General features: G+C 54.1%; 2 protein-coding genes across 2 annotated transcripts; one reads left to right on the top strand and one right to left on the bottom strand.

The window, feature by feature from the left end:
* Window positions 1-4,267: 4,267 nt before the first annotated feature.
* On the bottom strand, window positions 4,268-11,316 carry HERPUD1 (homocysteine inducible ER protein with ubiquitin like domain 1). The gene is made up of 8 exons (XM_069026675.1): window positions 11,134-11,316; window positions 9,721-9,798; window positions 9,562-9,636; window positions 8,400-8,521; window positions 7,808-7,930; window positions 6,855-7,193; window positions 5,887-5,992; window positions 4,268-5,313 (listed from the first exon to the last, which is right to left on the bottom strand). The coding sequence occupies exons 1-8, from the start codon at window positions 11,263-11,265 to the stop codon at window positions 5,146-5,148; spliced, it is 1,143 nt and encodes a 380-aa protein (XP_068882776.1). The 5' UTR covers window positions 11,266-11,316; the 3' UTR covers window positions 4,268-5,145.
* A 6,773-nt stretch (window positions 11,317-18,089) lies between these two features.
* On the top strand, window positions 18,090-23,504 carry PARD6A (par-6 family cell polarity regulator alpha). Its single transcript, XM_069026676.1, has 3 exons — window positions 18,090-18,189; window positions 19,483-19,705; window positions 22,455-23,504. Exons 1-3 carry the CDS (start codon window positions 18,127-18,129, stop codon window positions 23,240-23,242), a joined length of 1,074 nt encoding a protein of 357 aa, XP_068882777.1. The 5' UTR covers window positions 18,090-18,126; the 3' UTR covers window positions 23,243-23,504.
* Window positions 23,505-24,497: the final 993 nt, after the last annotated feature.

Below are 24,497 nucleotides of genomic sequence, written 5' to 3'. Positions count from 1 at the left end.
ACAGGCTGCCTGCTGCCAGCCCAAAGTGCTTTATAAATTAACAGCTAATTGTTGGAAACACAGTGCACAACAAAGACAGCAGGTGCTTGAGCAGCAGAGCTCCCACATGGCATCATCTCAGCTGCCATGGCATCCCCACTGCCCTGGCTGGGAGAGCTCTTCCCAGGGCAGCTGCAAAGAGCATGGGCATGTTACAAAAGGATTGAATTCAAGAGGATTTAGCCATCTAACAGCTCTATTTTCTGCCCTACAGCTCTCAGTTCAAGGGGTGTGGGCACAGTGGCCAACATCTGGCACAGAGGGAATCCTGCAGGCCCCAGGAGGCCACAACCACCTCTTTGCCCAGGGCAGCAATTCACATCAGCCTGGGGGAAAGGGAAAACGGGCATTTTCATACAAAGGTATTTGTCACCAGTGTCCCAGGGTAGATAAAGGCAGAAAGCCCAAGAGCCCAGATCCATTGTGCTGGTCCTGGTAGATCCAGTGCATTCACAGCCCCCTAACAGGCCAGCTCCCCTGCCCCAGCACTGCCACAGAGTCTGCTGTCAGCAGACAACCAGAGCTCAGAGAAAAGGAGGACAGGGAACTGCCGGGCATTGACCTCCAGTGGGAACAGGAAGGCTGGAGACTTTCTGCCTACAATAGCAAAAGCATGTGGAACACAGAGGTGCTGTGAGCATCCTGGTCCTGGAATAACCAGACAGAGGCCAGGGCAGCAGGGACACCACAGCCCACCCTCCTCCCAGCGCAAGGTCAGGCTAGGACAAGTCAGGTCAGATTTAAAAGCCTAAGGAAAGGTTAATTTTGGCTAGCAGGAGGCAGGGCAGGCTTTAATCCCCAAAGAAAATCAAGCACCCAAGCTGCAAAGGGGATGCTGGAAGATGTTTTGAAAAATATTTGCTGTGTAAGGCTTTATCTGAAGGCCGTGCACGCACACATGTACCCACCACCTAGCTGAGGGCTGTCCTGTAACTGGGGTTGTTTATCCCCACGTTGTCCAGGGCAGAGGTACATCATAGTGCCATTAATCTTTGTGCTGCATTGACCAAAGCATTTGGTGTTACCCTGCAGATGCTTCCTGAGAGAGCCTTCCAGGTACCCTGGCTGCACCCGTCAGCAGGATGGGCCCCAGCACCACTGCCAGAATTCACACAGCAGGTCAGCCCTGGGATGGCAGGGGGGTGAGCCCAAAGACTGCTGCTCCCATCTGTCCTAGAGGTTTATAAAATTGAGACAAATAACATATTCAAATGTTAATAAAAATATTAGTATTTTATAAACCAGTTAAATAAATTAAAGCTATGCCAACATTTGAATACAGATTTGTGATGCCAAATGAAATTGGTACTACCCGAGTTACTCAAGAGGTCTCAAAATTTTAGAAAGCAAGAGTAACCTGGAATCCACAATCACATGATAAAGTGAGGGCTCTCAGCCTCAAGGAGTCTCCTTGGGTAATGTCCTGACCTCAGGGAAGGGCTAACCCACTGAAGCTCCAAATTCCCCTGAAGCCAGCTCAATTCCTTCTCTTCTGTACCAGTATCATCCATAACAACCTCTAAAAAGAAAAAATAAGCTGGCACACACAGGTGGCCTTAAGTCAGCCCAGGCTTTTTGCAGCTGAGGGTGCCCAGGGCAGCTGGGTTGGAGCTGGAAGTGCAGCCAGCTGTATTTCTGTGGCACTGACCCTGCACTGCCAAATCTGCACTGAAAGAGCAACAAATACAACTTTCAGTGCTGCTATAAGAAACTGAGGAGGCCACTGAGCAGACACAAGACATGGGCCCAGAAGCCAGGATTTGTCCAACCCTCCCAGGCAGGCAGCTGAACATGAACTGACCTCAAGCCCCTCACTGAAGGTTTGTGACCCAGTTGTACACCAGAACTGATTCACCTCCATGATATCATTCCATTCGAAATTCACACCACATTAAACACTAGCAGACATTTCAAGAGATATTCTTATGCAGCAGAAGGGCTCCAGGGAGGTGATGAAGATGCAGTTGGGTAACACAGTGGGGGAGGAGCTGGGATGGTCTCTGAGGAGACACAGATTGTGTGCACTGCTTTGAAAATCCCACAGCTAGAAATGGATCACAGAGCAAAGACCAGAGGGAGGTTGTAACACTCAGCTGGACACAGGCAGAGCTGTTGGGATGGCTCTGGCTGCTGAGAACAGGGACAACAGGCAAGCAAGTGCGTAAGTGAAACAGCTCTTCTGAGAAAAGTGGAAACCAGACACAAACAAACACCCCACCAGTGCCAGCTTATCTGCTCAGCAGCAACCTCATTCCCATAAGATTTATGTTCCAGGAGCTGAGGATGGGACCATATCCGTAGTGACAAACAGGACTTGAGTGGTTCCCCAACTAAGCAGCCTGTTAGGAGTTTCCACAAGAACAAAGGTGTCTGAGAAAAACAGATTGTACATTTCTCCCTGATTTGTTTCTCAGTGTGGACAGAGAACTGCTCTCAACCAGGAGCAGCTGCCAGAGTGTATCAGGGGACACGGCAGCAGAGGAACTGGATTTATCCTGCTGCTCACTTTGCCACCCTGTGGATCTTCAGAGGACTTTCACTGCCACAACCTGCCTGCTCCCAGGAGCACAACACATGCTGAACAGGCAGGGTGCTGCATCAGGTGCTGCTGCAGCACATCTGCACACAGCACCTCTCACAAGCATGCAGAGCAGCTAAACCAGCAGCAGAATCAGAGCTTGAAGTGTGAGCCAAGGCAAACTCAGCCTCCTAAACCCACAGCCTCAAGGCCCCTTCTGGTCTCTGCAACTTCTGTCCCAGCAGAGGGGATAGTCTTGCTCTTGCAGTCCTGCTCTGGAATATTCAAGGCTCATGTTTTCCTTATGTCTAACCTGGATTCCCTCATCTTCAGGGCCATGCTCACTGTCACCCACAGCTGGCATCGAGGCTGCATCCCTGCAGTGGCATTAGCTACACTTCATTAGTTTCTCAACTAGTTCTAAACCCATCTGCCTGCTCCTGGGAACAGCAAAAGCCATAAAACAACAGATGTTCTGCTGTCTCTGATAAATTTTCAGATTAGAGATTTCACAAGTAATCCAGCACTTATGTACTTGTTGCCTCAACCATACCAAACCAGTTTATTTCTGGCTGCCAGGAACTGCCCTCTCCTGCTAAGTCCGAGCACAGGCACAGCTCAGTTAATTTCGGCATTTTGCCAGGACACCCAAGTGATGGTTTGCTACACTCTGAGGGAGAAAAATCCATGATTCACAAAACACCCTTGATAAGGAACACACCCAGTGCAGCAGCTCAGGGTGCAGCTGCTGTGTGAGCTGCAGCTGTGTCTGGGGTGGGGGAATGGCTGTCACCTGGCACCCACCCTGTGCCTACCACAGGGACAGAGACACAGACTGTGAGGGTGCAAAAGCCTGGGGATGCCTTTGTTCAGCGATTGCAATTCCCAGAGCAGCATCAGAGCATTAGCAAGGCAAGAAAGAGTGGGCACCTCCTCCAGGAACATCCTCAAAGGCTTATGGCAGGATATATCTGTGGTAACAAAACTGACCTGCTCTTTAATTATTTTATTCTAAATAGTTATACTATTTTACCACTGTCCTACTCATCCTCCAAATCTCCAGCAAACCAAAGATATGGCAGAAAAACAAGCCTGGAAAGGAATTTGCTCAAATAAAAAACACCACCAGGATTAAGTCGCTTCCACAGGTAACACCAACAAACCATGTCCTACATCAGTCTGATCTGCAGTGGCAAGATCAAGCATTACCTGCTACAACTGCTTGTCCCAACTGATGTGTATTGGCCCTGCCAAGACACTCCTAAACAAACTGTCCTGCCAAGTGCAGGCAGCAGAGGAAAAGAATGACAAGTTCCAGGAGAGGCAGCTGTTCTTGGACATCACACTACAAGCCAAATTAAAACCCTGAGCCAAGGGAGTGTTACAACTGCACCAGGAGTCACAGGCAGGGTCCAAGGAGCCCAACTTTCCAAATACCTACACAATTACCCATTTCAAGATGTCCACGACCTTTCTGTTAGCAGCTTCCCATAAGTAAAACAAACTCCAAGCTATCCAAGGCACTTTACCTGCTAAAGGCTGCTGAGGAACACAGCTGGGCAAGGAACTGAGTTTAAAGCTCTGGAAGCACCTTTTCCCCTCACATCCCAACTCCCTCATCACGACTTCAATAAAAACCAGGCAAGAGCACATGCTGTGCTTTGCATAGGTAGTCTTCTGACTGCTGTAGAGGATATATACAAGTGTGGATATAAATGCCTGCAAATTTTATTGCAATAACAGCCCTTAACCATATCAGAAACTAAAGGGAACACAATGAAGTAGTACAAGAGAGTTGCACTGGAGTATGAAGGCAAAGTTGAATACAGGAATTAGACTGCTTTAACTTTTCATCCAAAAGCAGTGAAGAAGTTTACATTTTGCATTAAGTTTTTGCTAAATTTATTTAGACCTGAACACACTTACTCTTCCCCAATGATTTGGCAGGGGGACAGGGGGAAGGGGCAAGGGCAGGGGGAGTAAGTCTTGAATTTAAACTATCTGAATTTGGCAATATGAAATTTAGTCCGCAACTCCACTGAGGTAATTGCTTGTCCACATCACTGAATCTTACAGTCCTCCACTTTGTCCAACAAGTAGATTGCACAATACATTCTTCATAGGAAAATATTTACAAAGAAAAGTTAAAATGTTGTTGAAGCAATTTAACAATAGATCTTTCCTAAAAATCTGCTAATGCATATCTAGCAATTTTTGTTTGAGGTCCTACACTCAGTGTAATTAAAATAGCATTTGAAACATTCCAACAGGAATCACATTGCACAGAAGAAGCAATTTGCTTCCCTAACATTTTTGCACACCCACTCAGAGCCTGTGCCTTTAGTGCACAAGTCCACAATGCCAAGCCTCTACATAGATACCTAATAAATGCTATACAACAAAGTTCTTTGCAATGAGGACAAGCATCTCAGTCTCTACGCTGTAATGATGTAAGGCTTCTTGCAGCTTTATTTGCTTGGTCAGTGAAAGCTAGAGGAAGTGCCATCCCTTTCCATGCCTGGTCTGGAGTTGGTATCCAGCTCTCTCAGGTGTCCACTGCAGTTCCAGACAAGCAGATTGGTGACAAATCAGTTGCGGGTCAGTCCAGGCCCTTCTGGAAGGAGGGATGCAAAGAAAGTCTTGAAAAAAACCCACGCTGTGCTCACAAGTGAAGGGTTGGCCTGCTGCAGTTCTTGGAAAGTCTGTCCCTCATCAGGAGGCATCTCAGACTCGTTTGTTCTGCCTCCATTTTCCCCCTGCCAAAATAAAGCATATTTGGTAAAGGAGAATTTCAGAAATACATCAGAAAAATCAGGCATCAAACTGTGTGTTTTTGTTGCCCAAATGTCACTGTTTGAATACAAAATTTTTCAAGTAGCCCCAGATACAAAGTCAAAAACCCAAGCTGCACATTGGCAGTACTGGTTAACTCACACTGGTGTCCAAGAACACTGTCCAGGACAGCCATCAAGCACCAGATCATGTGAATTATGTATTTACAGCTAATTAACTTTGATTGGCATCAGAACTGTCAGCTTGAAATGAAAGACTTAGACTTCTTCCAGACCCAAATCCTACAGAGGTGTAGCCTGAACCCTGCTCTCAGTTCCTAAAGGACAGAAGCAGCTAAAAGGTAACATTCAGCCTGAAATATTTTGTAGAAGAAAGGAATTTGCTATATCAATGAAGGACTCAGGTGGCAATTATTCCCCCATGGAAGACAGGCTCTTACAGAAGTTCCAAGAAAAGGTTTTCTCTACTACACAATTATTAAACCAAAAGCAAAACTTCACAGGGTTTCATGGTTTAAAAATATAGCAAAACAATACCTGTAAGTTATTGTTCTGGTCCTGGTTTAGAGCAGCTTGAGGAGGAACATTGCCTGGGAAGGGCTGAACTGGTCTTCGTCTAAATGGGAACCATCCAGCATGGTGCCTGGGGAAGGCAACAGGTTCATTAATTAATTAATGCTGTTTCAACATTACTCATCCTGTTACACAACAGCTGCACATCTGACTGCTCAGAGCTGGTGGCAACTAGCAACAGTAAAATTTAAGGAGTTCCAGTGGAACAATTAACCTTCACTCTCCAAGTCTACATAGATGTTGGAAGAGCTGCTCCAGTTTTAACTCCTAGACCTAAAATTCAGAGACCTAAGTCACTTGTTCCACAGGTGATCAAAGAATTTTGGAGGACAGATTATCTTTCTCAGATAAGACATCCCAAGCATGGCAGATGAGGGTCCATTATCATTACTGTGTGTTTATCCTAATTATATCCCCCCACCCAGAGAGGTTCAAAGGCAGTTCAGGACACTCCTTTCAGTTCAGCCTGGTCTGCTCTCCAGAAGTGCAACACAGCAGAAAAACTGCATGGATGCATGACTGAAACAGCAAGTGTGAGACCCTCTTTCCAGACTTCAACCACTTGTTTCCCAACAAATAACTGTCATTTTCTACACAGAACCTACAGGTCTGCTCTATGCTGCTGAGCTGCTAGAGCTTTACAACAGGGGTTACTTCAGTTTCAAGCCATTTTCTGAACTAGAAAGAGAGCCACACAAGAAACTGCAAAACCCCAGTGAGATCAACCACAGTCTTCATTTAATCCAGGCATAGGCATATTTCCCTTTTTTTCTAAATACTAAGTTATGCCAGAATATGGAGGAATGGTTTGCTCTTTCCAGGTCGGTCCAAGAGTCCTATGAAGCTCAGCTGCCAGGGAGCTGAGCACAGCACAGAACTCAGTACTTCAGTGAAACCCTTCTGAACAGCAAATATTAACACCATACACTTACAGATACATCAGGACAGTGCCACCCATAACGAGGAGGAGTCTGCTGATACTGGAGTAGAAATAGACCATGTTGACAAAAACATATAACAGCGTTGCTGAGTAGAGCCAGTCCAACCAGTCTCGATTGCCACCCTCCTCATCTTCCTCCATGAGGGGCCCCCCTTGGGCATTCATCCTCAAGTTCTGGTCAACCACTGCATTAACCTGAGCAGCAACATTCTGGTTTCCAGGCTGGTTTTGGGCAGGAAATGGGTCTGGGAGAGGAGCTGGAGGTGTCACTGGTATCTCCTGAGAACGCCGTGCATGGGATGGGTCAGAAGATGCAGCAGTAGAAGCCAGGCTGGAAACAGAGAATAAAAGTACTAAATGAGGCTTAGTCAAATTCTTTCACACTTCACATAGGCCCTGAAAATCTGTCTATGAGTCAGATCACTTGTAAGTAGAAAGCATCAAGTTTAGATGCCATAAAAGGGTTAAAAACAAGTTTTAGTTCTACCCATAACAGCTGTATATTGACTTCAACAAGTCAAAACAGGCACCTTCCCCTTTATGAACAATAATGTCTATACTGAAAAAAATTATTTAGAGCAATCTGCAGATAGTGTAAAAGCCTTCTGCAAGTCTCAGCTTGACTTATGACTGATTTCCAGTCAATGCTGTGTGCTACTCTGAGCAGTCAAAAAAAGAGCAAAGGCTCATCAGCAGGATCAGATTTACTCTAGAGACACCTGCCCTCCCAACGGAGAGTCAGATATGCAATGGGCAAGATTCAGAACCACTGGCCTGAACAGCAACAGAGCAGCACAGTACGGGGTACATTCCCACAACATTCAGCACAAGTCACAATGAAAAAGCCCCCAAGCACCATCAAAACAGGAAGAATTGCCAGGAGCTCTCAAATTTCTTGTATTACAGTTTCTACTTCCTACTGGCAGCTTGGAATAGAACACTTACTAGTGCATGTAATACTGTCTTGCATAAATCTGCTGGAACCAGGACATCTGAAGCATGCTGTAGGTTGTGTAAGCAGAGAAGCCAGGAGCCACACTCTGGAAGGGACGCTGAGTTGTTTCCAGCCTTGGTCAAAATTTGAACACATTCATTAGCAAACACTATTCATGGACAAATGGCAAGAGTAATTTATTACAGAACAATGTAAATAGCTTCTGCCATTTTGTGCACCCAACTACAAAATTAATTCTTCCTTCTAGATTATTAAAGGCATCCCTTTACTCACATGAATAAAGGGAAGATTTTCAACTAACAGAGCAGTGCATCTTCCTTTAGAGGCCACATTTTCAGAAGTGTTCAAGGTCAGGTTGGACTGATCTAGTGGAAGGCATCCCTCATGGCAGAGAGTTGGACTAGATAGCCTTTAAGGCTCCCTTCCAATCCAAATTATTCTACAGCCACTAAAGCTTTTATATAAATCCTCACCATATTTGGTCCATGCTCTATGGACTTATGACAGTATATATGGCATAAGGAGCTGGCATCAAATACATCATTTAAAAACCTTTAAAGATGTACATAAAATTGTATTTACCCATTACTGGCTTCTGCTGAAGAGTGGCCACCTGAAGAGCTCCTCAATCTTCCACCACTTGAGGAAGACACAGTTGATTCCTGCCTGGCTTCTGATGGTAACTTGGGCTGATCAGCTTTAACCTACAGACAGCAAAGCAGCCAGTGAGGTTTACTCAGGACACCACACACACTTTATACAAAAAGGTTGCACCCCACAGAATATCCCCTTGTTTTAACACCTAGTCCTGCACAGCACCTCTCAGTGCTGCCCCTGCTCTTGGGCACCATGCCACAAGCACCTCTATCAGTAAAGCTCCTGGAACAAAACAACTTGGATGCAAGACTGATTTGATGCTACTCTTCCCTTTCACAAAATCTATACTGTATTTGCTACTTATGCACACATTCAGTGTCCATCTAGTTATAAAAATATAAAAGACACTTTGGTTTTTTCCTATGGCAAATTTGTACTGCTTGCACAACCTGCTGTACACGGAGTTGAAGAGCTGGCCTGTGGTGATACATCTGTCTAACATCCAGCCAAAGCTGGCTCACATCTAGCAACCACCAGGCATGGGTAGGGTTTGCTCACATTGTCTATAATGGGCAACAGGAACACACCTGTAGAAACCTTTGCCCAGCCACTTTAAAGAATGGGTTTTGGCCATTTGTAACTGGGACCAGTCCATACCGAGCTCAAGCACTAAGGCTGAGCCTGTAGAGAGGAAGCCAAAGATGAGTCATTAATGGGAGCAGTTTAAGTGTCTGCAGCTCTCAGCCTTTTTCCCTCTCCCTACAGATCAGAATCACTTCCCTCTCCTTCTCTCTTCTGACCACAAGCTCAATCTGTCCAAGAGTGCCTGGGACATGACAAGTCATATTCTATTTAATAAAACTGAATTTACCAGAAAGGATTTCTCCCCTGAGCAGCAGGTCACAACTAGATCTGATATTTTTTAACAGATGCCATGAGAATCTTTACTGACGAAATGTAGAGGCAATTTGTTTACTCAGCTTAATCCAAATACATTCTCACATTCCCAAACAAATTATCACAAAGTAATACTGCTGTTGCACTGAGAGGGAAAACCTGCAGTAACGGGGAACTTTAAAATGGCCATCCAACACTCCTCATTTTTAGTTACAAGCCCAAGATTCAGAATTAACTTAAGTCTAATTACCTCTGATTTGGTTTCCTGCATATTTGCAGGAGTCTTGAAGTTGTACACCAAATGAAGAGCATGCAGCTCCCCTTGCTGAAATATAAAGGAAGATCTGTTAAAAAAAACTCCACTTCTCTGGATATATTTCAGCACATCATAAAAGATACTTTTTTATACCTTTGGCAACAATTCTCCCAGACAGTGGTGATCAAGCAGCAGCTTCCCAGAATAAATCAGCTTTTGGTCCTCTTCAGGCTTTGAAGAAAGAAAACAAAGAATAGGATTATTTGCTTTGCCAAGCACTAACCAACACAACTTACAAGTGATGGACACAGGCATGGAGCCAGGAGTATCCCACACACTAAGGTGCAGAGGGACTTGTGCACATCTAAACTCAGCTGAAGTGATGAGAACAACTGAATGCCCAAGTGTGATATTACTAAGGTCCAAACCTGCAGAAGAATACAAAGTCCCTTGGGCAAAGAACTTGGTTACATGCTGTCTCTTTTACAGTCCCAACAAAAACATCCATGTTTCTTAGAAACTGAGGTTTGGAGTTCCATCTAATCTGATCAGCACCAGAGGTGGTGTCAAGTAAATCTGTTACACCCCATCTGATGGGACCCAGCAGCTCTCCATCGGGAGCTGTCCCACAGCAGCTGGTGGAAGCACATGGAGCCTGTTTCTGGGTGATCACCACACTCCCAGGGAAAGCATGGCAAAAGCATGGGAATCAGGCCTTCTCCCTGGCAACTAATGACAGCCTTAAGTTTACACGGCAGTCTCCGGTTGGATACTATGAAAAATTCTTCAATGAAGGAATGGTTAAGCATTGGAATGGGCTACCCAGAGAAACAGTGGAGTCACTATCCCTGGAACTCTTCAAAAAACAAGTATAGACATGACATTTCACGATGTAGTTTAGTAGGGATAGCAGCATTTAGTCGAAGGTTGACCTTGATGATCTTGGAGGCCTTTTCCAAGTTTATTGATTCTGTGAAGGCCACACACCCTCCTGTGGGAGCAGTGCCCGTGGGAGCAGCGGGACACGGAGCGCAGCTGCTCCAGCAGCACTCACGCGCCAGCTCTCGTGTCCAGCGGCTCAGGGGGAAGTCACACTTCTGCACTTCATCCCCACAAGCGCCGCCACCCCGCCGTGCCTCCCGTTCAGCGGGAACACGCCCTCAAACCCCCAGGAAGGGCCTTGGCCGCCCGCTGCCCGGCTGGGTGCGGTGCCCGGGCGCTGCTCCCTGGCACAGCCCGGTGCCAGCGGGCTCCCGCGGGCGCTGACGTCCCCACACACCTGCAGGACGCGCCGTCCCGGGAGGGGAGTTAATGATTAACCGCGGCCGGGCCACAAACGAGTCCCAAAATAGGCCGAGTCAGCCCCAAGCTGACGCAACCGGGACACCCCGGGGGACAGGTACCGGTCCCGGAGCGCCGCGAGAGCCCCACGGCCGCTGCCGCCGCTGCCCCGCGGGGACTCAGCGCCCACCACCCATCCACCCGCCCGGCGAGGCCGCCCGCAGGGACCCGTCTGGCGAGGGACCCGCTCGGCGAGGCTGCGGGAAGAGAGGATGGCGCACTCACCGGAGCGTCGGGCAGGAGCCGGCGCAGCTCGGTCTTGAGCCGGCGCACGGTCCAGGCGGGCTCAGCGCGGAGCCGGAGGTCGCGGTGCCGCTGCGCGGGACTCCGGACCAGCAACGACAGCTGCTCCTCCATCGCGGGCACGAGGCGGGCGGCGATTGCAAAACCCTCCCGGCGAGGCTTTTATAGCGGCCCGCCCCGCCGCAGGGCCGCGGTGGCTGCGGCTGATTGGCCGCGACGGGGCGGGGGCTTCCACGTGGGCCAATGGGACGGTGCCTCGCGTGAGGCGCCGTGAGGAAACGGAGGCGCTGATTGGGAGGTGCCGGGTGGGGGCGGGGCTGTGCCGTCACCACGGCGACCGTGCCCCGCCCCGCCCCGCCCCGCCCGTGAGGGACGGCGGCCATGGCCAGGCGGGTACCGCTGTCGTGCCTCCCTCCCTCCCTCCCTTCCTCTCCACCACATCACCTCCGGCATCAACGCAGCTCTTTAGGGATCCTTTGCTTCGCCTTCCCTCTCCCCTCCGCCCACTGGAGCAGCACAGCCCTGCACGTGCTGGATCCACGGCCTGATCCCGGTGAAATATCCCCCTTTTTCCTGTGGTTATTTTACCGGAAATGTGTAGGTTTGCTGCGGGCCTTGTGGGTACAGGTACACGAACCAAACTTCGAGGTGGAGCCAAAAGAAGTATTCCTCCAAAGAGGAGGATCAGGACTATTTCGGGCTGAGGGTTCTCATATTCTGGCCTTAGGCTGTGATTTATTCAAAAAGGAGGAGGAATTGCTACCTCCACCAGTGCCATACCACATACCCTGTCTAATTCATCCTAGTACTGCACATGCTAGCTGGGTTAAATGTAAATGTCTAGCCTGTAAAAAATATTGCTACTGTAGTTCACAAAAACGACACTCTCACTGCATGAAGTGTCAAATGCCAAATCTATTCCCCATCCAAGCAGAGCAAAGAACAGCTGAAACAGTAACCTTGCTTTGTGGATGGGAATTCCTAGTGCCTGGTGAATGGGAGATACCTGAGGAACGGTGGGAAGCTACAATTAAGAAGTGTCAAAAGCAAGGAAATCAGCGAAGAGGAAGTGCCAAGGAAATAGAGGGCAGGACCGAATGGCCACTGTAGCTGCCACCAAGAAGATCACGTACCCTGCTGTGGGCAGCAGCCCCATAGGCACGGGGGTGGAGGTATCAGCCATATGGGACCTCTGTTATTCCTTTATCCCTCACTCCTCTTTTGTCTCTGCCCTCTGGGGATACCGACACAGCCACGCCGTGGGTGTTACCAAAGGCTGGACATGGAAAACACGCAGGTTCCTTTTTCATTGCACGTACCCATGTCAGCAGTCTCTGTTCCAATCCATCCAAAGTAGGAAACTGTATGCAGAATGGGAAAAAGCACTGGACTGTAGAAAACCTAGGAATGAGCAGGTTGGGAAGTAAATGTCCAAAAGGGGAAAGATGGGTTTGTTTCACATCTATTGTTGGGAATGAAGTCTCAAGCTTAGTAAAAGAACAAGTAGTAAATAAAGAGGCAAAGCCAGCACAACAATCTACCTCTGTATCCACCCCAATTCAAGACATGTATGTGAAACTCAAACAACAATTAAAAAAACCTCAAAATTGAGAAAAAAGATCTGTTTGTGGAATTAGGGGAAAGGATAGGTAAGGAGCTGAATGCAACCAACTGCTGGGTCTGTGGAGGGCCTCTGATGACAGAGGAATGGCCATGGAAGGGCAGGAGCTGGAGCCCAACTCCTTCAGTGGAATCGGCCAAGGGTAAGGGGAGAAAACAGCCCAGCAGGGTGGGCACTGAGTTCAGCAGCGAGAGCAGAGGAGTCTCTGGCGCAGCGGGAACAATTTCCTCAGCGAAGTAGGAAATAGTCCCTGTAAGAGACAGATGGTCAGTAATGGAACTTTTACCTGGGGGGTCCCCGAGAAACCAGCTCTGTGTTGCACTCAGGAAAAAACGAAGGAAAAGAATTGTAAGTACAATAATCATGTCAAACTCTTTCAGTAATGATCCAAACAAAAATCCTTCTTGGGGGATCGCAGACATTTCAGAAGTTTGGGAAAATAGAAATGAGCAGGGTTGCATCACCGCTGATCCCTCCGCGGCCAGGACCGCATCACAAATAGTCCCTCCGCCGGGTCCCTCCGCGGGCTGGCCGCATCACCGCTGATACAAGTATTTATAAATTCAAAAGAACTCGTTAACGCAGAAGAAAGCAAGTACGCTTCATGCTGGGTGGGAAACAGAGTCTAAGGGGATAAGAATTTTAAAGTTGTCGGAGACCCAAGGAAAGGAGCAAAGGGAAAACAAGAAAGAGAAGGGCTGGGACCCCTGGAAGCATCGCCCCCTCCATTCCCCCTGCCCCCCCAAGCCCAGGCTCCTGTGGCGCCGCTCGCAGCTGCAGCGCCGCTCCTGAGCCCGAGGTCCCGCCTGTCCCGGCCCTCAGGCCCCGCCCGCGGCTCCACCGCTTGTCCCAGCGGGGCGGCTGCGCCGGTAGCCCCGGTGTTCCCGCCGCCCCCTGCCGCCCCTGCGGGTCCGGCGGTAGCCCAGCCGCCGCTTTCGGTGTCCCTGTGCCCGTGCCCAGCCCGGCTCTCCGCCCCACAGCTCCCAGCCGCCGCTTTCGGTGTCCCTGTGCCCGTGCCCGGCCCGGCTCTCCGCCCCACAGCTCCCAGCCACCGCTTTCGGTGTCCCTGTGCCCGTTCGTATCCCGGCTCTCCGCCCCACAGCTCCCAGCCCGCCGCTTTCGGTGTCCCTGTGCCCGTGCCCAGCCCGGCTCTCCGCCCCACAGCTCCCAGCCACCGCTTTCGGTGTCCCTGTGCCCGTTCGTATCCCGGCTCTCCGCCCCACAGCTCCCAGCCCGCCGCTTTCGGTGTCCCTGTGCCCGTTCCTATCCCGATCCCGGCTCTCCGCCCCACAGCTCCCAGCCCGCCGCTTTCGGTGTCCCTGTGCCCGTTCCTATCCCGGCTCTCCGCTCCACAGCTCCCAGCCCGCCGCTTTCGGTGTCCCTGTGCCCGTTCCTATCCCGGCTCTCCGCCCCACAGCTCCCAGCCCGCCGCTTTCGGTGTCCCTGTGCCCGTTCCTATCCCGATCCCGGCTCTCCGCCCCACAGCTCCCAGCCGCCGCTTTCGGTGTCCCTGTGCCCGTTCCTATCCCGGCTCTCCGCCCCACAGCTCCCAGCCGCCGCTTTCGGTGTCCCTGTGCCCGTTCCTATCCCGATCCCGGCTCTCCGCCCCACAGCTCCCAGCCGCCGCTTTCGGTGTCCCTGTGCCCGTTCCTATCCCGGCTCTCCGCCCCACAGCTCCCAGCCCGCCGCTTTTGGAGCCCGCCCCGGTCCCGGCCCCGCTGGCGGCCCCAGTCCCGGCCCCGCTCCCGATGTCCGCGGCCGTTCCGGCAGCCGCTGTCCCCGCTGCGTTCTCTGCCGCGGCTCCATTGAACCCGGCTTTGGGCCCGCCAGCAGCTCGGAGTCCTGTGGCCGTGGCTGCTGCGTGCCCGTGCCGAGGCTCCAGGCCAGGCTCTGGGACCAGCCCGAAGAGCTCGTCCCCTGGGCGGCTCCGGCAGCAGCCTCCGCCTTTGCTCCCCCGCTCCTGCAGGAATCGGCCTCCGAGAGGATTCCCACCTCCTACCCCCCTCCCTCCTTCGCCTGCCCCGTTCCCCTGGCAACGACCGCTTCTGCTGCTCCTCTGAAAGGAGAAGCAAAACACCAAAGTTCGATCTCGAGGAACGAGCCCTTTCCGAAGGAAATAATAGATGTAGACGGTTCTTCCAGATGTGTACAAGGAAAAAGAATGTCAGGGTATGCTTTAGTTGATGGGGGGACTATGCACACTGGAATATTTAGCACACAAGAAGGGAAATAGATCTACTGATTCAAGGTATGCTTTTGGAGGGGTGCAGGCCTTTGGGAAAGTGTGGGAAGAAAGGGGATTGCTTGGTTCAGAGGGAAAGGGGTTGATGCATGGGAGACTTGTTTTGGAGGTTTTAGAGGCATTGGAATTGCCTGAAGAGAGAGCTGTGGTACAGATGGGGGACAGCGGGGGGGATGGCCTCAGAGATGGGAGGAGGCAGTTTGGCAGATCGGGGGGGCTGAGGATGCTGCAGAGAATGGGATAAAAAGGGTTGTGTTAATTTTGACCTCAAAGAGCGAAAAATTGGAAACTCCAAAATTCAGTGAAACAGAGGAAAAAGAATGAAGTAAGAATGGGGGGAAAGCCAAGACAAATGTGGAAAATGGAAACTTCCGGACGGAAGGCAGTTAACTTCATAAGTCACTCACCAGGAAAATACTAGAAAACATGCATCAAAAACTCCTTGAAGTACTGAGGCTTTGTGTGATCACTTTCTAAGGAATTATGGGTGTATTGGAGTTTATGGGTTGGCTAAACAAATAACTGAAAGACATATGGTTTGCCAAAAAGTAAATAAGAAGGTGATGAGAAAAACAACTCCAGGCGGTCGTGAGTTAGCTCTCTGACCATTTCAAAGTATCCAAGTGGACTTACTGAACTCCCCCAAGAGCAGAGGTGGAAATTCTTGTTAATAATAACAGACCATCTTCCCCATTGGGTGGAAGCTGTTCCCAGTGCCAGAGCCACAGACAATGTAGTATGTAAAACCCTCTTAGAACAAATTATTCTTAGGTATGGAATTGTGGGGTATGCCCAGCCCCTGCCCTGGAGGGATCTCTGCTGAGATAAGAGATTTCATAATCACTCAGCAGGACTCCCTGGAAAGGCAACCACTTCTTTGGTCAAGGCGAGAAAAGACAGACCCACAATCCTTTAGGAGACCCTATGCAGATCCTTTGTAACCCATTGGCCTTCACCCATCCCCTGTATCCCTATAAAAGCAAGCCCTCTGCCCCTGTGGGTCAGAGAGAGTTCTCATCCCTGGCTTTCCCCTTCGCTGGAGAGGACAAACAATAAAACTCCTTCCGTGCAGAACCAGCCACACGAGCCTCTTGTCTCTCTCTCTGGCCTGGCTTGGCCTGGAGGCTGCCCTGCAGAGCTGAGCTGGAATCACGAGCTGACAATCACTAAAGAGCTGACAGCCTCTGCAAGGGCCCTCCTGCCAGCAGCTGAGGGAAGACACCGGGCCTTGGGAAGGCGATTCCTTTCAGGACCATCTCCCCGGACTGGTCACCTCTTCCTGGGTCAGAGCCACTGACCCCATCACCAGCTGTAATACAGAAGGTGTGACCAGCACATCACCCCACTGTCCTGCTGAACAATTAACTTCAATTTACCAAAATTGGAGATGAAGGGCTGCAAGCTGCTTTTGTCACCTGCGTAAATATTAACCACGGTGTAAATCAGGATTATCTCTCTGACCTCAACACAATTACTCTGTTAAAAAAAAAAACCAAACTAAAACCGGTGGGGGATGAGCGGGGTATTGCTGATGAGTTTACAGCTCTGTTTGTGGTCAGGCTGGTTTTCATGGCGTGGCAATCACTCAGCACAGCAGGAACAGCCGGCAGAGAATTTGCCAGTACATGAGGAGATGCCCCACAGTCTCTCAGCCTGGCACGCTCCTGTGTTCACCCAGGCACAGTGACGCAGGGGATGAGCCTGCCAGGAGCCACAGTCCAGCTAACGCAGGCCTGGTGCTGTGGGGATGCCGGGGTGTGATGCGATTCTGTCCTGTCCAGAGGTTGCTCCCTGGGCCAGGATAGGGCAGGGATCAAAGGGCAGCAAGAATCCAGATAAGCCAAGCTGATTCTCCGGGCTTGGTTCGATATGTTTATTCTGTCGTAAGCACTGTATTCATTAGGTGTCTGGCTTTAAAAACTGTTTCATGGTACTGCTGTCATGGCCCCTTTGGCTCCAAGATTCCTCGCAGTCCATGAACAAGAATTCGGTCTCGTTCAGGCACTGGGGCAGGTGGCCCTGGTGCCGGCAGGCAGGGAGCTCACAGCGTGCTCTGGCATTGCCGGCAGAGCTGCACTGCAGCGGGGTCTGCGGGGAAGGGGCTCTCTGGCTGTCTCTGAGTGTTTCTGTGCCCGAGCGAGCCAGTTCTGCCAGAGACACATCCCGAGGGCATCACCTGTGGACACAGCCCGGCAGCACCGAGGAGATGCGCTCTAGCTGCACGTCCTGGCAGCCTGGTACTGGGATGGGCACGGAGAGGCTTTGCTGCACACCCGGTGAACTTGGGCAGTTTCCCTCCACTCCCTCAGCTGTTCCACTGCTCAGCAAAGCAAATCATCCCTGAAACAATGAACCTTCCCTGGCCCACACTGCTCCAGGGCAGCATGGAACTTCCCTGCCAGACAAGGGAGAAAAACCAGAACGAACGTGTAACCAGGAGGTGGGAAACGAGGGACACAGTTGGAAAACATTCCCTGCTACCCTCTGCTAAAGGCCACCAAACCGGTGGCATTGGAAGCCTCCCGCCAGCATGGGGAAACGCCGGGATATTCCCGGACGGGGTCGAGGCTTCCACCGGTGACACTCGAGGGGATTCCGTGCGGATGCTGGCCGCGTGCCGGGGCCCGGTGTCCCCAAAGAGGGGCCGCTGTTGGGTTTAATGCGTCGCTAATGAGGTTCCTGACAGCGATGGGATGCCCGAGGTTACCGGCGCGGTGCCCGGTGCCGTCCCGGCGCGCGGCGGCCCAACGGGGAGCGGAGCCGTGCTCGGGTGGAGCGACGGGGCCGACGTGGAGGGGATTGAGATGGGGACGGGGATGCGGACAGGGATGAGGATGAGGATGAGGATGAGGATGAGGATGAGGATGAGGATGAGGATGAGGATGAGGATGAGGATGAGGATGAGGAGGGGGTCCTGCCGCCCGCCCGTCCCCACCCCCGTTACCACGGCGACGTTGTCAGCAGCCGCCCGGCCCCGCCCCCAGCCCCGCCTGGGCCAATGGCGCGGCGGCGCCCGGCCTGCCCGCCGGTGACGTCATGGCCGGTGAAAATCCCCCGTGGCCGCGGGAGCGGCGGTGGCGGCGCGGCCCCGCGGCCCGGCCCGGCCCGCACCATGGCCAAGCACCACCGCACGCCGGCGCGCTCCGCCGAGCCCGTCATCGAGGTCAAGAGCAAGGTAAGCGCCCGCCGGGCACAGGGCCGGTGATGCCGATGCCGATGCCGGTGCCGGTTCCGCCGGGTCACGACCGAGCGCGTCGCCCCCGCGTCGGGCAGCACACGTGGGGTGGCACCGCGCACCGGGGAGCGGCGCGGGAGCCAGGCCGTGCGGGCTCTCCGCTCCCCTGTGCTGCCGCGGCGCTGCCCGGAGCCTCCCCGAGCCCAGCCCGGCCCGGCGGCCGCGGCGTCCCGCCACCGTGGGGCTCTGCCGGGCTGCGGGCTCGCTCGGCGCGGCCGTGGGAACGCCGCAGCGGAGCGCTCGCCAGATGCGCAGGGCGCCGGTGCGGCGTTCCCGCAGCCCCGGTGTGCGGGGTGGCCCCGCCGGTGCGGGTGTGCTGGGTGTGCGGTCACCCCGGAGACACACCTCGCCCAGATGTCTACTCATCCAGATGTGCGTGCTCGCCAAGGCATGCGCATCCCCGGCTATGCCATCACCCAGATGTGCACCCCCAGCAAGGGACGAGCCCCTGTCGTGCATCCAGATGTGCACACCTGCATGACTGTGCGCTCGCCCAGTTGTGATCTCCCCCAGACGTGTCTGCTTACCCAGATATGTGCTCACCTGGCACACCCTTGTCCAGATGTGTGCACTCACCCAGATATGCACCATTATCCACCTGTGCCTACCCAGCCATCCCTGTGCTCACCCAGATGTGTGCACTCCCTTTCTGCACCCTTACGCAGATGTGCACTCGCCCAGCTGTGCCATTGCCTGCTCGGGACCCCCGGCAGGGTGCAGGGTGCCCCCTTTCCCAGGACGTGGTGGCCACCGCCTACCCCGACAGCTGGGGTGTGACCCCCGCGGGAAGCCCGATCCTCTCAGTGTTCCTCAGCCTGTTCTTAATTGGCTTCCCCTTCGTCGTGACGGAAGGAGGCATTAATTAGCGCTGTTGCTCACCAGGTGCTACGGCAGCGCCCGTGTCGCAGGGAAGGCCCTCCCGGCAGCACGGAGTCTGCCACGGCTGGTGGTACGGCCACAGGGTCCTTCCTCTGCCGCGGGGCCATCTCTCTGCCCCATCACTTCAATGTCTGGGCAGGAAAACGGCTTCGCTCCTTTTACTTTGTTTTTGGGACGGGCTCTTCCTGACTGGCACTGCTGCCTTGGTGCTGCTGGCTCCGGAGCCGGCAGCATCAAGGCTCTGCCTGCCCTGGGGCAGCTCTCTGTGGTGCCCTGCCTGCATCAGTCCTGCCGGCCGGAGCCAGCCCTGCCCAGAGTCCCCCTCTTCCTCCTCTTCCTCGTCCTCCTCTGCAGTTCGACGCTGAATTTCGCCGCTTTGCCATGAAGCGTTCCGGAGCCGGCAGCTTCCAGGACTTCTACCAGCTGCTGCAGACAGTGCACCAGATCCCACGGGTGGACGTGCTCCTGGGCTACACGGACATCCACGGCGACCTCCTGCCCATCAACAATGACGACAACTACCACAAAGCCCTGTCCTCTGCCAACCCCCTCCTCAGGGTCATCATCCAGAAGAAGGGTAAGCAGGGCACCGGATCTGTCCTCCTATCAAGAGAGATGAGCCACATCCCGCAGTACTGCTGGTTCCACCTTTGGACTGTGCCATCAGGGGCATGGCTGGTCACATACCCTCCAGCCACTGCTTTGGTGGATGGATGTGGAGATGGTGGCACTGGAAGGCTGCCAGAACCCTGCCAGGGCTGTGGCACCCACACAGGCTCTCCCTGGCAGCCAAGGGCACCCGCCCCAGCCCAGCCTCGTGCGACCTGGTGAGCAAAGGCAGATCCTTGCAATTCACCCCTTTGAAGTTGTGTTTTCCAGCCAAGCTTGCGTGGGCTCCCAGATAACACCCGTGTTACTCCCGTGAGCTCTGCGCCAGCAGCCTCATCCAGCTCCCTGCCCTGAGGAGGCAACAGCCATCATTTTGGCAGAGCTCTCAGGGTGCTGGGTGCCGCTGGAGTTTTGATATTGGGAAGAGGCTTGGTGCCTCCCTGGCAGATCAGGGGCTTGCCCTGACCTTAGTGGCATATTCCCAGGGAACCACTTCCTTGCACCTGATAACATCCTGAGAGCAGCGTCTCGGCGAGGATGAAAGCCTCCAAGTGACAAACACTCAGAGTATTTCTCCTGTTTGCAGGGAAAACAAGCCCATCCCCTTCCACTCAGTTTAGTAGCACCGAGATTTTCTCTTTCGTAGCATCATCAGTCAGCAGTTCACAGAGCCAGAGTCTGACCCAGAGCCGCAGTTTTCCCAGCACAGCATCCAGAGCGAGTCTTGTGTTTCCAGCTCATGTTAGTGGTATGAAGTCTCTGGGTGAGGGGTGATGCTGGTGGCCAGCCCTGGCTGCTGTGCCAGTTTTCCTGGGCTTTTGCATCAGGGTGGTGTGGAATGCCCTGGACATGTGTTTCCTCTGTGGCCACATGGTGTGGGGGCTGGCAGCAGTGATCCAGGCTGCTGGAGCCCGTGGTGTGCTCAGGGGCTGTTGCTGCCAGCACCAAACCATCCCCTGTTCCTGGCCCAATGCTTGGACCCAGGCTGTGACATGGAGTGCTGGTGCAGGGGTGGGTGTGCCAGGGCTGCTGTGGGAGCACCGCTCCTGCTCCCAAGAGCCACCCTGTCTGCTGCTGGAAAAGCCTGTGAGGGCCCACGGCTGACTGTGCCAAGACAGCACAGTGTGGAGAGTGAGCAGGCTCTGCGTGCTCCATGGGCAGCCTGATAAGGAAGGAGAGCAGGCAGCACCAGGGAGCCCCAGCACCTGGCTGTGCCCGCAGGAGAGGGGCCGAGGGGCCGGCAGCACCACAGGGAGGTGTGCGGAGAGGCCAGGAGCAAGTCCTGGGTGAATCACAGCTAATTTAAAATGGATCCAGGTCATCCCAAGGCTGGGCTGTCGCTGAACCGGTCTGGGTCGCTGAGGAATGTGGCTGCAGAGCCTCTCAGACCGAAGGCTGCAGGGAGCTGTGCACACACACGGGTGTGCTCCCATCAGCGGGCTCCGCAGCAGCCAGTCCTGCCAGAGTGGGGCAAAAAGCAAAGGCTGCAGCCGGGCTCTCCTCTGTGCCATCACCCCGTTGGGTGAAGCCATCCCTGTGGGGCAGCCTGGCTGGGACAACAGCACTGCCTCTCCTTGGGCCAAGGCTCATGGGAAGGGCAGGGGAAAGTGTGGGACATTGCCAGCACTACTGTCGGGCTCATCCTTGGTGTGCTGCACCTGCCTGGCCCAGCCACTCTGCGCCCCTTGGAGAGGAGCTGTGTGCTGAAATAGCTGTGGGAAAGCCTCCGCCGCCCTTCCCCGAGCTAAAAATATGCCAAGGCTGTGTGTGCAGGGAGATATTTATAAGCCAGGAGCCCTGTCAGGCTGGCTTGGCTAGGGAGAAATCCCATGTCCCCTGGGCTTGGGGGGATCCCCAGGAGCCCTGCAGCTGGAGCAGGGTCCAAATGCTGGTGGGGGACACTGTGGGGAATGTGCTGACCATGGAGCATCCAGATCTGGGCTCTCCCATGGAAAGACATGGAGAGAAACCAGAGAGGAAGCAGGGGATACTCCGCAGCACCTGGTGGATGAGGCCACACAGGATGGGTTGGAGCTGGGCCCGACAGAGCAGCCCCAGGGCACGGTTCAGAAGGAGAGAGTCAAACCCTGCGTGAAGGTACCTGATAGTGGAATGAGAGACACTGGCACAAATCACAGTCTGGGATATTCAGGGGCCCTGAGGATGCTGCAGCCCTGGGATGAATTTCCAGGAGATGGGGAGTCTCTGTTCCTGGGAGTGGCAGAGTTCTTCAGGACACAGCGGTGGCTATCACTAACCCATGCCAGTGATAGCCCTGCTCTAGTGGGGCAGGGGACTCTGTGCTGTCTCCTGGGATTGGACTCACACTAAGGGAGTTGGCTGCCACCACAGCACACTTGTGGGGGGGGTCCTCTCTCCCCAAACCCAAACTGGGGCATGGCTGCAGCTCCCACACCATCAGGGCTGGCATCTCTAGTGTTAAACTGCAGAGTTTGGCTTAAAGTGTGATTAAGGCTGAATCACTGCCTCGATCCCACTAATCCTGGCCTGTGTACGACGGGTAATCCCAGGAGATGGGCCCCAGCAGAGACAGGCTGCAGGGAAAGCCAGGCTGATGATCTGGGGAGGAAAAGCCAGTGAGACCTGTGAGCTGGGCCCTTCTCCTGACTGCTGCGCCAGCACCTGGGGCCAAGGGCACGCGTTCGTGTCCCCGGCAGCTGCGGTGCCTGACCTGTGTCCTCCCTTGCTCCCTACAGCAGAGTCCGATGCCAGCGTCTTCGCCTCCAACTCCTTGCAGCGGAAGAAGAAGGGGCTGCTGCGCCCAGCACACTACCGGGCCAAACCTCACCTCCTCATCGGGATGCCCCAGGACTTCCGCCAGATCTCCTCCATCATCGACGTGGACATCCTGCCCGAGACCCACCGGCGCGTGCGACTCCACAAGCACGGCTCCGACAAACCGCTGGGCTTCTACATCCGCGACGGCGTCAGCGTGCGCGTGGCCCCGCAGGGCGTCGAGAAGGTGCCCGGCATCTTCATCTCCCGCCTGGTGAAGGGCGGCCTGGCCGAGAGCACGGGGCTGCTGGCAGTGAGCGACGAGATCCTGGAGGTGAATGGCATCGATGTGGCTGGAAAGTCTCTGGACCAAGTGACGGACATGATGGTGGCCAACAGCCACAACCTCATCATCACTGTCAAGCCGGCCAACCAGCGTAACAACGTCATCCGCAGCAGCAAGGCCTCGGGCAGCTCCGGCATGTCCACGGACAGCACCCCCAGCCAGCAGACCCCCAGCCCGGCCTCGCAGTACCTGAGCAACTACAGCACGGCCGAGAGCGACGAGGAGGGCGACCTGGTCATCGAGAGCGACAGCGCGTCCCACTACATCCCTGGGGGCTGCCCCAACGGGGGCCCCGCGGACGGACCCCTCCAGCGGAGCCTGTCCCCGCACAGCTCGCGGGGCTCCCTGCAGTCCCTCGGCAGCCACGACGGCAGCCCTGGCAGGGGCAGTGGACGGGAGGATGGCACCCTCCTCACCCTATAGCTGCAGGGGCCTGTGCCACTCGGTGGCCGGCCGGGTTTCTGCTCATCCAGGCTGGATGTGGACACCGGGGTGATGATGCGGCCAGCGGGCAGGGGTGGAGAGGGGCTGCCCACTGCCCTCTCCCACCCCCCGCGTCCCCGGGAGCCCCACTGTGGCCCCCACTCGAGCCGGGCACTGCCCTTCTGAGCCCCCTTGCCTCCCCTTCCAAGCAAGAGGGAGTTTTTAATTGTTTTATTGAAATATGCATCATTAATATATTGCAATGGACAGTAAAACTTTTTCTAGAAAGCACCGTGCTTGTCCCTGGTTCGTGTCACTGCAGGGAGGAGGGGGACAGCGGGTGGGTACCCCAGCCCTGTGCACGTAAGGCAGTGCCTGGAAACGGTGGCTTTGACCTTGGCACAGCTTGGGGCTTTGCTGCTGTGCTGGGTGACCCATCGAGACCCATCGTGCCTGTCCCATGGCACATGTCCAGGCTGCTTCGGGCAGCCACCTGGCCTGATGCAATGAGCCTTGCTTGGCCCCCACATTCCCACCTTGTCCCTGCTGCAGTGCCCTCACTAATGCAGGGGACACCTGGTCTGGCAGCAGCACCTTGGCTGTCACTCAGCCCTGCAAGTGCTGCTGGGGATAGTGCAGCCCCATCCTCCTTCCTCAGCCCCAAGCTCAGGGCAGGGGGCAGTGCATACCTGCCCCTGCTGCTCTGCTGGGCTCCCAGCACCCTCAGTTCCTCTCCCAAAGTGCCAAGCTGATGGTGGCACTCACTGCTGCCAAGGGCTTGTGGTGGGACTGGCAAGGAGGAAGACCTGCAGCTCTCAGGGTCTGAAAAGTCAGCACCAACTCTCCATTCACAGCCTCAGCCAGGCCAGGGCAGGCAGGGAATGCAGCAAGGGTTGAGGGCACTCATGGCACACAGCCAGGGCCCAGACAGACCAGAGAGCAGATCTGGCAGCAGGGCTGGTTAGCCCAGGCTTGTTTTGGGCAGGGAGGTGCCCGGGGGCTGTGCCCATGGCCCCCAGTCCCTCTCATCCAGCCGGCTCAGCCTGGCTGTGGGGTTTGTCCTGAGGTGGCCCCAGGGGCACATGGGGTGATTTTCCAGTTGGCATCTCACCTCCTCTAGCCCTCAAGTGCCAAAGGATTTCCCAGCCCTTGGCAGTGGCGTCAGCCCTGACATCCCAGGGCACTGCAGTGTGCCAGGTGGCACAGGCAGGGCTGGAAGACTCCACAATATCCCCACCCCACAAAATCCTGCCCA

This window comes from Aphelocoma coerulescens, chromosome 11 (genome assembly GCF_041296385.1).
Source record: "Aphelocoma coerulescens isolate FSJ_1873_10779 chromosome 11, UR_Acoe_1.0, whole genome shotgun sequence".
Classification (NCBI taxonomy): domain Eukaryota; kingdom Metazoa; phylum Chordata; class Aves; order Passeriformes; family Corvidae; genus Aphelocoma; species Aphelocoma coerulescens.
The sequence above is the reverse complement of the archived record's forward strand: the minus strand, read 5'-3'. Positions and strand labels throughout refer to the sequence as shown.

Bases quoted from the DNA above. Each gene is read 5' to 3' on its own strand.
- HERPUD1 (XM_069026675.1), bottom strand. From the start codon at position 11,265: ATGGAGGAGCAGCTGTCGTTGCTGGTCCGGAGTCCCGCGCAGCGGCAC. The intron at 7,194-7,807 runs GTAAGTGTTCTA...CTCTGTTTCCAG, and splicing joins AGACAGTATTACATGCACTA to CCTGGCTTCTACTGCTGCAT. The intron at 5,314-5,886 runs GTATTGTTTTGC...TTATTTTGGCAG, and splicing joins ACCAGAACAATAACTTACAG to GGGGAAAATGGAGGCAGAAC.
- PARD6A (XM_069026676.1), top strand. From the start codon at position 18,127: ATGGCCAAGCACCACCGCACGCCGGCGCGCTCCGCCGAGCCCGTCATC. The intron at 18,190-19,482 runs GTAAGCGCCCGC...CCTCCTCTGCAG, and splicing joins TCATCGAGGTCAAGAGCAAG to TTCGACGCTGAATTTCGCCG. The intron at 19,706-22,454 runs GTAAGCAGGGCA...TGCTCCCTACAG, and splicing joins GGTCATCATCCAGAAGAAGG to CAGAGTCCGATGCCAGCGTC.